The 15,621-nt window shown below is 40.0% G+C and overlaps 1 protein-coding gene across 2 annotated transcripts; it reads left to right on the forward strand.

Moving 5' to 3' along the window:
• The first annotated feature begins 2,614 nt into the window (after window positions 1-2,614).
• Window positions 2,615-8,861, forward strand: LOC133266362 (opsin-5-like). Of its 2 annotated transcripts, XM_061447558.1 has the most exons (5): window positions 2,615-2,901; window positions 4,335-4,497; window positions 5,538-5,665; window positions 6,208-6,542; window positions 8,250-8,861. In XM_061447558.1, the coding sequence occupies exons 1-5, from the start codon at window positions 2,814-2,816 to the stop codon at window positions 8,859-8,861; spliced, it is 1,326 nt and encodes a 441-aa protein (XP_061303542.1). In that variant the 5' UTR covers window positions 2,615-2,813. The 2 variants fall into 2 exon arrangements, 1 of the variants encoding a protein (XP_061303542.1); XR_009742343.1 differs by lacking the exons at window positions 2,615-2,901; window positions 5,538-5,665; window positions 8,250-8,861 and having other exon boundaries at window positions 4,010-4,497; window positions 6,208-6,344.
• The last annotated feature ends 6,760 nt before the right edge of the window (window positions 8,862-15,621 follow it).

The following is a 15,621-nucleotide window of genomic DNA, read 5'->3' on the forward strand; positions in this document are numbered from 1 at the left end:
TCAAGCTTACGTGATTGCTTCAATGTTGTGAAGTACAATATCTTATGTCAGATGGTGATCGTGTTGTGACCTCCATTAGTCTATTATGAGAGGTTGTTTAGGAGAGGTCTCTTATGTGGTCACTTGTATCTCTGAATCTGGGATAAATTCTCAGTACAGAGAAACTTGGTGGAAAATTTCTGTTTTGATTTTTGGGGGTGGAAATGTAGAAATACTTACTCTGGTCTTAGCAATGTAGACAGCGGGTTTGTTTTGGGGGTTTGGGTTGGTTTTTTTTTTTTGAGTTTTTTTTCTTCTCTATTTTATTCTGTTCTTATTTATTAAATTCAACAGATCTACTTAAAATTGCCCTCTTCTTTCAAGCTGTTCTCCCTTTCTGTAGTATGGCGCATATGTAGCAGTACTGCTACACTGGGGCTTAGGGATTTCTCCTGATATGCCTCATTGCAAGCATATAGGTTGTCATTCTCTTTGTACAACTTTTCGCATCATAATGTATTTGATTCATGTGGATGCCTTTAATGTGGTTGGAAGGACAAATAGAAGTTTATTATCTGACATTCAGCATTAAAAAAAAAAGAGTAATTCAAGGTAATTTATTGATATTAGAACTTTTGAAATGTATCCTTGTTTTTTCTTGCAGAACAAGCCCTTGTGCATTCGTGGATAAGATTCTGCACACAAGGCACAATGCTCTTTGACTTCTAATTAGTCCTTCCAGCAATTGTTATTTATAGAAAGTGGAATGACATGATGTCGGAGATGAGCATGATTGCAGTCCTGTGCTCAAAAAATATGACTTTCTATAACCAGGGTGAAAACTAAATTAATTTCCAAAAGAATTTGCCATAAAGCTGAGCAATGATAGGACCTCGCATGTGCATGCAGAACCAGCCCACCTACATGCTGAAATGGCAATGGGAGTGAGCAAAAAGACAGAGTAGAAATCTGTATACAGAAATTTTTATTCATCCATGTGAACGGGTAATTGTTGTCTAATACAGTTCTACAGCAGTCGGTATGATGACTTCCAAAGTCTTCACAAGCATGGCTGTAGCAGAAGAAGAAAACAATCCCATGTTTGTTGGTAACAGCTTCTTTTGTGCTACTTATTTCGGGACTTTCATGCACTATGAAATCATCAAAGTTGAAGTGTGTATCTTCTGTTGGCTCATTCTTTTGGGTCAGAGATACTAAGAAGTAAACCTTTCTTTAAAAAAAAATGAGATTTCTGACATTCTTTTAACTGGAGCAGAATAGTTTGGCTTTATGTCTTGTGTTTAATAGATAGAGGTGATTGAAGAGAGTTCAGAACCCATTTTGAAATGGGTTTTTTGAAAAAGCTTCATACAAGTCTGAATGTAATACTTCTTTAGTATAAAAATAAAATTATTACTGAAAGTGCATTTGGAAATTTTTCTACTTGTAGTTCTTCTGTAGTCATATGTTGATGGCAGTAGCCTGATTTGAAGTAAAATAGTAACTACCAATTATCACAAATGCTTTGCGCGTAAAGATGAATTATTGTTTGTATTAATTTCTTAGAGTGAAATAGGCTACAACGACCTTGAAGTGACTTTCATTTAAGAGATTTTCAGTGGCAGGTGAAAAGTGTGATATTACTGGAACAGGGGAAAAGTAAATGAGAAAAGCAAGAGCCATATTATCAGTGACAACAAAAAAACATCTTGGCATTTCTGAGTGAGAGCTTTCTTATCTACTGAGGGAAATGGGGGTTACTCTCATCAAAGCTAAGTTAAGAGTAGGGTTGGATGCTTTCTTGATGAGGCACACTGCGTATACCAGGGATATCAGTCCAGTTTTGTCATTTCTGAATGAATCTCATGAAATATGGAAGCTCTGGCTTAAATGCTCCTCCGCCTACATCCAGCCAGCACTGGGCACTTGGAATAAAACTTGTTTTTTCTCAGCATGGGATTTGATTCTCCAAAATTCATTCAAAGAACAACACAGGTAAACCCCAAGAAAGTCAACCTCTGACAAGGCAACAGACTGCTTTGGAAAATCAGAATCTAAAGTAGCTTTCCAGAGCTCATGATAAGCTGAAGAACTGTGCTCTCTACAGTAGAATATCTTTCCTTTTAACAAATATGAAATTTGCCTTTGATAAGAGAGAGCATTGAAACCCCAGCACTAACGTCTGATATGAGCTCAGCCTTTGTTTGTGAATAGGTTGCCTCATGAAAAAAGTAGATGGATGTCCTGTCACTATTTTTGTTACTGTCTCTTGAGGGCAGTCACATGCTGGCAGCACTGGCCACTGGGAAAATGCTAGATCTGTCTTTTCGTGTGGAATCTTGCTGTTACTGCTTTTCTTAATGAATGCAACAAATATTGGTATAAAGGTTAAAATATAATTATCTGTAATGTTTTGCATGAGTCTTGAACTTTTTCCTTTGTGAACACTTGGTGAGCAAACATTTAGCCCCTTTGGTTTCAGTGGGGGTGTCTTGTATTATAGCAATTGAGCAAAGAGGTTTTTGTGTAGAAACAAGTGATGGACCACTGGGAGAATAAGCAGCTTATAGGAAAGTGTAAGGAAGATGAACAAGCTGAATTTAGATACTGTGGCTTATTACACTCCAGGAAAGAAATGCAGCTATGAGATTATTATTTAATGTGGATGCACAGCAGTCAGCTAAAACACAGTTGGTTTAAGTGCTGTGTGAATTGGGTGCTCTAGCTGTTTGCAAAGATTACTTCATTTCTCCAGGTTCTTTTAATTTGACATTTCCCATGGTGCCTTCAAGCTAAACATGTAAAGCTGTGCTGCATCCTGTTTTGTTTTTCAGATGGGCCCATCTTTTGGTAACACAACATTCCAGTCGAAAATAACGGAGACAGCTGATATATTTGTCGGAGTATGTTATATGGTTTTTGGTAAGTGTGATTTCATGATATAGAGGTATGGCCGTATCTGAAGTGGTAAGGAGACTTGACTGTAAAAGTAAAGTTTGTTTCTTTCTAAAAGAGAAATTACACTCTTAAAATGGAAAAAACCTGTTTCAGATAAAACCTGTTCCCATCTCTCCCTTCAGGAATTTCACAGTGGAAACATGTGAAAAGGGATGGCTTTGACCATATAGACAATCAGATCCTGGAGTGACTATAATGTCAGTTGATGAATGCTAGAAAACTGTATATGGACTTGAGCTAGTAATCCAGGCAAGAACAGACACCGTGGGAAATAAGCTCCCAAAATAAAATAGAGGTTTTTCTCGGAAAAGTTGATTAATTCTTCTGTAATATAGCCACTGATGATATTTAGTATAACTGATATGTCTGATATGGCTACAACTTTTATGTTCTAGTTAAAATTAATCTTACTCAGAGCAGTGAGAGAGCATATTCTGGTAGTCTGATGATCTGTGCTGCTTGATCTCAGCTAACCTGATTCTACTTAGGAAACGTTCATTTTAGAGACACCAAGTGATAATCAGACTGAAATGTAACTGAAAGGTTAAAAAAATACAAAATATGGAAAAAAAAAGGAAATCATCATTTAAACAAAATTTTTGTCTTTTACTGTCTTTTTATTGTTATTTTTTGAAGTCTTGGGAAAAAAAAAATCTTTGGGACAAAACTATTACACATTTCTAAGAGTAGAATTCAGGAATATCTTTTCTCTCTCCAGAAGATTTTAAATTGTAAATATCTTAAATGGATTTAAGGAGATCAGTGATGGAAAGAAATTGTATCACTGTCTAACATTACTTCCTAATCTGCCATTTCCTTATGAAGAATTATAATCTGTAGAATATTTGGGAAATTATGCCTTTTTTTCCCTACACAAGTATGATTAAATGAGGCATATTCTCTTATGGGCATAATCCAAAACCAATGTTGGTTTGCGAGCTCTGTGCAATTTGTTTACCTCAGTCAAAGTGCTGCTTTTTCCAAAGATATGCAAGAACAGGCAGTAAGGTTCACAAAAGCACTTGGTTTTTCTTCAACAGCTCGATTTCACATTGCATTATTTAAGGGACCCTCCCATTCAGTCGGCATTCTCTTGTCCTCTGAAACTTTTACGTTTGAAAGTGTTCTTGTGCATCCATGAAAGGCTGCCTAAAATTCTGGGTTTTGATTGTTGTCTGACCTTCTAAACTGATGGTCACCTAACTCTTGACTAAGTTTGTTTAACCACTGTAGGTTTTGATACTGGTAGTTTAAAGGAAGAAATAACTGCAAATATAAGAGAGAGATAAGTTTATCTGATGAATGCTACCTATGATGACAGCACATTATTTTCTGCAGGGAAAAAAACACAGATGGCTGACAATAACTTTTTCTCCGTATTCTATGTTTCTCTGCAGGAATATGCTCCGTGTGTGGGAACAGTATTCTCCTATATGTCTCCTACAAGAAAAGGAGTTTATTGAAACCAGCAGAATATTTAATTATTAATCTTGCCATCAGCGACCTTGGCATGACTCTGACATTGTACCCTCTAGCTGTAACCTCCAGCCTTTCACACAGGTTTGTTCACTATGCACGTGATATTTAACACCCTCTGCAGGCTTTGGGGGGCTGTGTCAGCAATGAAGACTGAATTACTCTGCCACTTTGCTTGTCATAAAAGTGGGAATTAATTATAGGGATTGGAAGCAGCATGCTCAGTAACAGGAGATTTATGGGCTGCTGTTGTTAATTAGTGTTCATGTCTATTTGAGGTTATTATCTTTCTGATTTCTGCAGGGCTGAAAGGACTTTATTTCAAACATCCGCTTCCTATTGCATTTATCCTTTGTGGGTAGTATTACTCAAGTGATGGTTAAATGCTTCATTTTCTTTCTTTCATAACTGGACAGTGAAATTTAGTACTATATCAAGAAAACCCTGAATTTACTCATTATGTCCAAAAGTAGTGGTAGTGATGGTGTGTAGAAATGTAGAGTTCTGGATTAATTTTTGGGGCAGCACTTTGAATGTGGAGCTTCATCTTTCCTTCCACACTCTCTCCCCTCTATCCACATGAATGCAACTTTATATCATTATGCAAGATCTATTTGTTGTGATCTTCTTTTAAAATCAGGGAGGCTTAGGAGCTCATTACTAGACCTCAGATAGTATTTGTGCTATGCAGGCAGTATGAAAGCCTTTGAGAGAAGAGAAATAGGTAGGAAAGGTGAAGGAAGACCAGAACTGGCTTTTACTAGTTGTTCAGCAGGGTTTGGGATAGGATGGTGTTGGTAATATTTTGGTATTAATTCATGACCTAGGCCTACTAATGACAGGAATTTTTGTTTTTTTTTCTTTTCAGAATGATTCTTATTAAGATAGAATTTGGTTTATAAAAATAGCTTAAATGTGAATCATAAAAATAAAGCAGATCATGATTACTTTAGTGGCTGTTTTTCAAATGAGAATATCCTTTGTAGTTGATCATTGACCAAAATATAACTTTATCACGCAGTTTTATTGAATTTTTAAGGCTACAACTTTATTTCTACAATTTAACATTACATTTAAGAAAGAAGCATTGCATACAATAATTAACTTTCTTGGCTGTTTGCTAGGTGGCTGTATGGGAAACAGATTTGCTTGTTCTATGCATTTTGTGGAGTGCTGTTTGGGATCTGTAGTCTCTCAACACTGACATTACTGAGCACTGTTTGCTGCCTCAAAATTTGTTTTCCACCTTATGGTAAGCTAATATTTATGTCTTATGTACTCGATTTTTTCACACATATATAGACCGCTATTTTTAGGTTGTATATCCTAGAGAGTATTTTTATAGAAGAGACTTTTTACATCCAGTCAAACAATTCTTATTTCTATGATCACTGAAAATAAACTGTAGGGTTAGGTGTATGCAGGTGGTTATTTATAAGCTCTTTTAAGTCAGATTGATAATTTGGAAACATGGAATAAGAGTTCTGATCTGAAACCAAAGCTAGCCTGAATAAAATAAGTTTTTCAGAATTTAGTGGTACATTTTGATATGTATTTATAAGGTCTTCTGTTGTGCTAAGTGTTCTAGATGTATCAGCAAATTCAGCTACTTGATGTTTTTGCAAATTGTTGCAAACCATGCCCTTTTCTTACAAACCTTCCATATGGTATAGTATTTTGAACATCTAGTAAAGTTAACCTACTTACTTACACTGCTCAGTCGCCTGCTTATGGGAAACTCCATTCAGACACGTCAGCAATGCTGGTCTTCACTGATTATTTTGTGTCTTCTAGGGAACAGGTTCAAGAGAGAACATGGACAAATCTTGATAGCCTGTGCTTGGACTTACGCAGCAGTTTTTGCCTGTTCTCCCTTAGCTCACTGGGGAGAATATGGAGCAGAGCCATATGGCACAGCCTGCTGCATTGACTGGCGTTCCACCAATGTAGACGCCATGGCCATGTCTTACACATTAGTCCTCTTTGTTTTCTGTTTTGTTCTCCCTTGCGGAGTAATTGTGACTTCCTACTCTCTTATTCTGGTAACTGTGAAAGAATCCAGGAAAGCAGTGGAACAGCATGTCTCCGGCCCTGCCAGGATGAGCAGTGTGCAAACCATTACTATCAAGGTATTTGAAAGTTAGTCTTCGGCAAGCTGGTTTTGGCACAGCTGGGCAGCACCATTTAAAGACCATGAAAGTTCCTGAGAAGGGAATAAGAATGGAAAAGAAAATTAGTCCTTAATGCATTTTCATTTTGGACAACAGCATTGTCTTGTGCAGTTTTGGTGACACATTTGGTGTGGGAGCATTATCCTTGTGCTTGATTGACAGACAGGGAAATTTTTTTTGTCATTTTTAATTGTTTTTATTTGCCTGTTCAGGAGATATTTTGAAGAAGTTTTTGTATATAGGATTTGCCTACACACAAGGGCAAAATTTAAAAAGATTTTTGAAAGCTCCTTCATGCCAAATCATCTTGTTCACAAGCTACAGTAAAGTCCTGTCTAGGCTAAGAGGCAGAGCAAGGGTGAATCACAGTTCTTGCCTCACCTTGGGAAGTTATTATGTTACTGTATCCCTACACTTACATAAATTTTTACGTGTTATGAAATTATTTATATTTGGCAAAGTACATAATTTACGTTAAAATTCTCAGTCATAATGTGTGCTGGATGTATAGAAGACACTATGTATCCTGTGATCAGATTTTTCTCACATCCCTGTAGAATGAGTAAGGCTATAGGGATTCTTCTTGTCAGTGAGACCTTTGAGTGGAAATACAAATGATAAAAATCTGGCTTGCAAGATGTGGGAAGAAGTCATTCCCTTTTCTTCATACTGCTGCAGAGCACAGGACTAGATGGTCACTTCGATAAGAAACAGTGTTAGAAATTTCCATGCATATGTGCAGTTATGAAAAGACATCTCTCAGCTGTCTTTCTACTTCCATGGTAAAATAAATAATTACTGAGAGTCCATTACAGTTCATTAAAATAATCTTCTTGTTAACTCTAAGGGATTTGAACTGTAAACCTTTGGCTGTACTTGCTATAAACTGTAATGAGTTACTTTAGTGCCTTTTGGAATAGTGTCCATAGCAACATTTGTTTTGTTGTTGTTTTTTTTTGGTTTTTTTTATTTTTCTTTTATGAGTCCTGAACATATTTTTTTAAGTCACATCATCACGCTGTTCAGACACGCAACTTTATGCTTGATTTCCTTGTGTTCTATACACTTTGCTGTTAGTGCAGTTTTAGTAGCTGCGTGTTTATGGGCTGAGGCTAAAAGTAGGCAATATGACTCTTCTTCACTTTTATTAGGGATGCTGGGCTCAAGCTTAGAGTGAAATTACAGAAAGGCTTGGCTGTAATCCAGCATGCCTGTTGTCCTCTCCAGATCTCATTGTGTAGTGGTGCACAGGTGGCTGCTGCCTTAGGTGGTATCACCTTCATAGGCGGAAATCCAAGGCCAGAACTGACATCTGTCCATCATGTACAGCATAGAGATAATTGAATCAATCACACAGAGATGTAATGAAATTGTGTAGTTAAACCGTTTCACAGTGTGAAAGTCATATTCACTTATGAACCTTTCTCCTTGCTGTTGATGTGTGGCTTTTGTTCTCTGAATGTTTCAGGTAGAAGTAGGTTTCAGACAGAATTAAGTTGCTAGAAAATGCACATTTGGGGAGCAGCTGAGCTGTCATGAAGACTTGGGGGAGACTTTTAACAAAGGGGTTCAATCAGATGGTATTTTTATTAATATATTATTTTGTTGGCTATTTTCTTTATGTGTGCAAATTTTAACTTGCTGTTTTGTCCTTTTCTCTGCAAGCTGAGTGTTGCTGTCTGCATTGGGTTTTTTGCTGCCTGGAGCCCTTATGCAGTCATTGCCATGTGGGCGGTTTTTGGATCAATAGATAAGATTCCTCCATTAGCCTTTGCTGTGCCAGCTGTCTTTGCAAAGTCCTCCACACTCTACAATCCAGTTATCTATCTTCTCCTGAAGCCCAGTTTCCGAAAGACCATTGCCAAAGATTTCACAGTTCTTCAACAGTTGCTCACCAGGAGCTGGTTTTCTGTCAAGGCCCCGCAGAATTACAGATCAGCTATGAACACCACCCACAGAACTTTTAAGGGCAAAACCGAATCCACTTGTAATTCTCTGCCAATTGTGGAAGAATGTTCTTATTTCTCCCATGCAAAGTGCAGCGATAGTTTCAGATGCTTTCTAAGCTATCCAAAATGCTGCCAGGGAAGCCTAAGTGATATGGAATGCCCTCCTCAAGAAACTGTGGCCTTGGAGAGCAACCTCCAAGCAAAAGTGAGACAGACCAATAGGAAGTCAGTAAAGGTGGTTGTGTCGGGAGGAAAAAGCACTGAAATCGATTCCTTGGAGATTGCCTTGGAAGCAGTACCTGTGTGTCATACATTCACAGACCTCTAGAGCTCCTTGCATGAAGCCCTCTGGCAGTGCTGTTCTTATATTTTCCTCATACTCTTTCATGGGACACGTGCTATGGCATTGACATGGTATAAATGCTGTATGACTCTTTCTATGCCAAACATTGTGCTGTGTTCACATGGTGAACTATGTCAGACAAATCCTCTCTGCATTTCATAACATCTTTTTACTCCGTTTTCAAGAGAATACACTAACCATTGAGAAGTTCTTCATTAAGTGTTATTACCCTTACTAGACTATGTACATCTTGTATTCTGTCTGGTTAAAAGAAATAATTCAATATAGAGTTTTAAAAGGGCAAGCTCCTGTTGATTCGATTGTTACAGCAACTGAAAAGAAAAATCCTGAATAAAAGGCCTGTTTTCCAACAAGTGATGCTGAATGGCAGCATATGTTGCATTTGCTGGGAGGTATAGGTCACTTTGTTCCTTGCTTTGAGATGAACAGGCAGGTTCTGACCTTGTTCCACATGAATAAAATCAAAATATTTCTAGTGAGTCAAGACAGTATGTAAGTTTTGTTTACATTTTTATGTAATTTTAGAACTTGCCCTGGGACATTATTTATTATTCTGAGTTTCCTGAATAGGAACTTGAAATTAAGAGGGTGAAAGTCTGGCCCAGAAATACCTTATAAGGGGAAAAATCTCTGCTGGTGCAAACCACCGAAACCTGTGAAAACTACCCTATATGAAGATCACAATCTTCCAGGAATTCTTGAATTTGGCTTACAAGGACAATGCTGCAGAGTAAGAATAGGCATGTCTCTTATTTCCCTTGTTCTTGGGCTCCTTTTTCCTCCCTTGTAAGAAGAAGGAGAAGAAAATGAAGTGGTGTTGGAGAAAGAGCTTTTGAAATGGCTGCTTTTACTGGTTAGGGAGGACTTGTTTGAACTGCTGCTCTGTTTTGTGGCTTGCCAGAAGCACCATATCCTCTGCTGCTGCCGTGAGAGCAAGGACATGCTGGAAGTGCCAGGCTCTCATCTGGGCCAGGCTACAGCAAAAATTACCATATCTTGGTTATTAAAATGATTGTAGCTTTGTTTTCCATCTGGGGTTACTTTGGGAAATAAGGCAGTCTTCCCCTCAAGGCCATCTGCAGAGCCAGTGCATCCTATGCTCCCTGAGAGACAGTACCGAAACCTCGGGGGAATACCTGTATCTTTGTAGTCATAATGATTCATCAACAATGCATTTTGCTGCTGTTTCTGTGGTGACTTGAAGGAGATGTACCTGATTGATTGAAAAAAGGATAGCTGTGTTAAACTCTATGTGTTTAACTCTCTGTGTTAAACTCTAAATTAACCACTTTAATGGAATTTTGGTTGCTATTTGACATATTTACTTGGGATATACCTTGCTCTTACCTGCCCACCACGCCTCCTTTAATCCTCAATGATTTTGTGTATGAGCAATAATTGGTACATTTAATTGTATTTCCACAGATGAATATATGTTCAAAATATATGACCTGATGAAGAGCACAAAATGTTTACAGAGCATTACAGAAAAGACATACACCCTAAGACAAAAACTACGGTGTTTGTTCAGGAACTCTGAAAAAACCCTAACATAAAAGACAGGTGGACCAAAGAAAGTCCTCTAGTGTGTGCTTTCTCTAAGACTTCCCAAGACATAGAGGTCAGCAGTGCAGCAGAAACAGGAACTTATTTCTGTGGAGCTGTGAGTATTGTGACTGCTGTCTCTGATTTCAGATGAGGAGGGATCAAGCTTTGAGGGCCTTTAGGCAATGCTGACCTTTTCAGGTGGTGAATCAGTGAAAAATAAGAGTAGAAGCTACATTCAGAGGTCATCTGGTCCTTCCCACTTCAAGTCCCATTGATGTCAGTACACAAAGCTAGATAAATCTCTGGAGGACTTACGAAGGTGTGTGTTCGGGGATTTTAACTGGTGTATCCTTGCAAAACCTAAAAATGCCACACTATCAAAAGACTAGAGGTTATAACCTGCATTGTCAGGGGGGACTGCATGCCCAGCTACCATACAGATTCTTGAAATCCCAGCTGTACCATGCATCTGTGGTGGGTGCCCACTAAAGCCACTCTGTCACTTCCCTCATCAGCTGGACAGGGGAGAGAAAATATAATGAAAGGTTCATGGGTTGAGTTAAGAACAGGGAGAGATCATCCAGCAATAGCTGTCACAGGCAAAATAGAGTCAAAATGGGAAAAAAATAATTTATTACTAATCAGATCAGAGTGAGATAATGAGAAAAAACCCAATTCTTAAAACACCTTCAACCCACCCCTCCCTTCTTCCTGGGTTTAACATTACTCCTATTTTTTTTCTACCTCCTCCCCTCACAGTGGGATGAGGAATGGGAGTTGTGGTCAGTTCATTATGAACTAGTAGTCTAAGCCACAAACATAATATTTCTAATGCATCTACATAGGGAAATCAGGAAGTTTGGAGTCTCCATGCCTAGATTTATAGTGACTTTCAACTTAGCGTTCCCTATAGTGGAAGCCAAGGCTGACTTGTACTTGATGTGAGCATGTATTTTTGTAATTTCTGTTAGTGTGAGGAAAAAAACCTGTATTGTCTTAGGTTCCTTCAACTTGGCAGTGGGCTGTCTGAACCTGGCTCTCAGCTCCAAGTATAGAGTAAAACATTTGCAGAGAAGGTTACATTCAACTTTGACTAGAACATGTAATGTTTTAAGGATGACTGTTGAATCCATGCCAGCTCCTTTTATAAATTAATGGGAAGAACACTGTGCCTGGACAATTAAAATGGCAGGCACTCGGACCAGGTTCCCACTATGTGGAAGGGAAAGGTTTCCCTCTTGTACAGATAATTTTTTTGTAGCAAACAAAGTCTCCAAAAAGCTTTTCAAACCTGCCAGTTTGTTGTTTGTCAGAATTAGTAATAAATTACTTCCAGTAAGTGCATGCATCAAATATCACTGATTGTGGAGACTCTATTATTATACATTAGGGTCTGATGAAAGAATTAAAGGATTGTTGGAATTTAAAAAAATATATAAACATAATACTTGTTTTTAAAGGTTAAACAATAAAACTTATTCTCACCTCGATAATGAACTTGTTTTTGTTGCTAACAATATATTTAAGTACACTGAGTACAACACTTAAAGTGGGAGGGCTGGTGATACTTGCATGCTAACAGGTAACTTGACTTCATTGCATGCACACTACTTACCAAAGACCTAGTACTGAAAGTGTGCAAAAGAATCCCTCTTTTCTCAGACTTATGGAATGAAGGGGCTCGGATGGCTGAGCTGAGGAGAGCAGGGCAGAGCTGGTGGCTCTGGGTTGGGGACAGCTAATTCTTGGCCCAGAACAGCAGGAATTGGAAGTGTCTATACCTGTGCTCCATGATCACAGCACCTTTGCTCCACTCTGTAGATACCTGTCTTGCGTTAATTTATGGCTTTGTCTTACAGGATGGTATGTTCTGTGGTGGAAAATGCTTTGTCTTGTGCATGTGAAGGATTTCAAACCAGGTGGGAGATGCTAAGTCTTTTCTCACTGCTGCAGGAAAGCTGAGGAACTTGCCTGGAGTCAGTGTGGAGAGGCTTGTGCTGCTCTTGGCTTTGCTCTGTATCCACTGTGCACAGGCAATGTGTGCTGCAGGCTGTTGATTTGACATGCCTGGGGAGCATTATGCTTGCTGTTTAAGCCATGGGCTGGACAGTGATGGAAGGAGAGTTCTGCCAGGGGTTGTAGAAAGCAAGTGAGCTAGCTGGCCTACCTCTACCAAAAAAGCTCTTCATAATCTCCCTGCCACTTTCTTGCTCCTCCTGTGGCACTTTTACTCCCTTCCACTGTGTCCTTCCCTGCTGTGCTCTCTCTCCTTCCTCTCTGCTCCACTCTCTGCCTTCCCCCAGCTTTCTGTTTCTTTTCCCAGTCTTTCTTCCCTTCCTCCCCACTCCCTGGCACTCAGAGCACCCCTGGGGAGCTCTGCAGCAGGAAGCTGGCACTCTTATTGCACCCAACATAGTAGTAAAAAGCTGTGAGCAGCCCAGTTTCTGTGTGCAGTGTCAAACCTCTGTGATTGATGGCTCTTGTTTTTCCAGTCATCATCAGAACTGAGCTGGTCTGTGGAGGCCAGAAGCGCATGCTATGTGTTGTGTTGTTTTGTTTTTCTTGTTGACTCTGGCTCTATTTTAGTAAGGTGCCATGAAAGCTTTCCTCTAGCACATCTGCCAAGGTGACATGTTCTTGCAACAGGGTTGGAAGGGAGGCTAGGATTTCCCTATTATTTTTTCCCCTTTAGACAAAAATACCACCTGTAGAGAGAAGCAGTAAAGGCATTACTGCACTATAAGCTTCTCCTGCTGTTGTCCCTCTGTAAGAGAAATATGCCTTTTCCAAGAGATGAGTTTTTAACAAGGACCTCAGCGATGTTTCTCCTGTCATATCACGGGTAAAGGACATCTGGAAAGAAAAACCAAGAGAGGCTCTTTAGACAGGAAATCTATGATTGGCATGATGGGGCACTACATAGGGCATCATGTAGTGCTCTCTGTAGGGGCACTACAACTTTAGTGCCCCTAGGAAGGCTAGAAATAGACTTTTTGCATACAGTCTTTGTATAAGCAAGTGGGAGCTGTAGTTTCTATCAGTTCTGTGTGCTCAAACAATGCAAGTAATGTGACAATGAGACAGAAGGGTACTTCGTCGCCAAAAAAAGAGACCATAATGTATGGGATATATTTTGCAGTGAATTACAAAATCCAACTGTGAGATAGATGAAAGCAATAAATGTTTTGGGTGATGCTGGGGAAACACTGTTGTATATGTCAAAACTGTTTAATACAGCAGTTTTTCAGGGAAAGGCTTTGGCTTTGCCCATCTGGAATCATAAGGGTGTTTTGGTACCATTCAGAAGATGTCAAGCCAGATGAACCCTTTGTCCTTGAGTGATGTCTGAAGGTGTCTGGGAGGGTGGTGGGGGCAGCTGCACAGTGGCCCTGCCATCCAGTAACCTGCAGCACTCACCAAACTGGGGGGGTCTGGCAGGGGAAGGGTTAAGACTGCACTATCTGCTGCATGCTCCTTCCTCCAAAGGACACCTCACAGGTCACAGGAGCAGAGCTAGCCATAACCCTCCCCAGCTAGCTGAAGGATGCCCCAGTGCTCTTTGGTAAGACCCACTGAGACCACTGGACTCCTAGAGATTTAGAGGTGATGCTCCTCTGCTGAAGAACAGCTCCTCTGCTGGTGCACCAGTGCTGGGGAGAAGCAGACAACTGCTGAGGCCAGCAGAGTTGAAGAGCCACGCTGTGATGTGGCCTTGTCCCTGGTTGTCCTGGGTTCAGCAGTAGCAGTCATTTTTTCTCCTTCTTGGTAGCTGGTGCAGTGCTGTGTTTTGACTTTAGGCCTGGGCACAGAGCTGATAACAATGATGTTTTGGTCTGGCCAAGGACTTTGTGAGCCTCATGCTCTGCTAGGGAGGAGGGGAGGCTGGGAGGAAGCAGAGACAGGACACCTGACCCAAACTGACCAAAGAGCTATTCCATACCACAGCACGTCATGCCCAGGAGGTAACTGGGAGTTACCCGGGAGGGCTGGGGGCTGCAGGGTTGGAGGAGGTATCGGTCGGTGCTTGGTCAGGATGGGGAGGGGAGTTACCGGTCTGCTGGTGGTGAGGGGTTGTATTCTCTTCCCTTGTTATTTCCTTTATCATTATTATTATTGGTGGTAGCAGTAGTGATTTGTGTTATACCTCAGTTACTAAACTGTTCTTATCTCAACCCATGGGAGTTGCATTCTTTTCGATTCTCCTCTCCGTCCCTCCGGGAGTAGGGGGAGGGAAAGAAGGGGGGGGAATGAGTGAACAAGCTGTCTGTCTGGGTTTAAACCACAACACTGGTCCATAGTCTTCTTAGTGCAATCAGTATATTTTTTTTTCCAGATGTAAAATATCTGGGACCAATCCTGTCCTTCTTGCGCTGTGGTGATTGCATTGTTATTGCCAATTACACTTTGCAGTTACTCATGGATTTTAATCTTATTGTTTTATGAACTGCAACTAATTAATCCTCTCGTTCCTCTCAGCTCAACAGACGCTATTGAGAATCGTCTGCATTTTTGTTTCAGATGAAGAACCACAGCAGAGATTTCAGGAGACTTGGTGGTGTAATTAAAGGAGTCAAGGTGCTGGAAATTGGTCTCCCGTCACTTGGAATCTGGGCACAGCTCTGGCTATGCATCTGTTATTTGGAGGAGTCACACTGTAAAATTAATAGCGGTGAGCTGAAATGAGGATGAGTCTTGTTGCCTTTTGTTTGATGTGTCTCAATTTCTGAAAAGGGTCAGGGCCAACTTATTCCATTGACAGAGAGACACTGGCAGACACTGTCTGCCAGTCAGTTGTTGAGATTTAGTTCAGAAAGACTGACAGAAGTCATCCTTAGTGCAGAAACATTTTCCTTTTCAATTATCTTATTTCTCTGCTATGACACTCTGCTTCCTATCAGGCTTCATGCCAAGACAAGGCTGCTGCTGAATGCTGATTATCTGCTGTTCGGGGAGAAGGATGCTTTTCCTTCAGGTAATTTTTCCAATTCTACATGCATGAACACAGCTTCTCTATGGACTGTGGTTGCAGTCGGGGTAATCTCTGGTGCACAGAAGTGTACAACAGAAATGACTAGCCTGTTTTAAAAAAAAACTAGTTAAGTGTAGCTTAAAAACACTTCATTTTTCATTCACTGTCCAGTCTGTGGTTCCCCTACTCCAACTCACCACAGGTGGG

Source organism: Pezoporus flaviventris, unplaced genomic scaffold (assembly GCF_033815535.1).
Source record: "Pezoporus flaviventris isolate CSIRO_AGI_PZ_B2104156 unplaced genomic scaffold, CSIRO_AGI_Pfla_v1 ptg000007l, whole genome shotgun sequence".
NCBI classification, from domain to species: domain Eukaryota; kingdom Metazoa; phylum Chordata; class Aves; order Psittaciformes; family Psittacidae; genus Pezoporus; species Pezoporus flaviventris.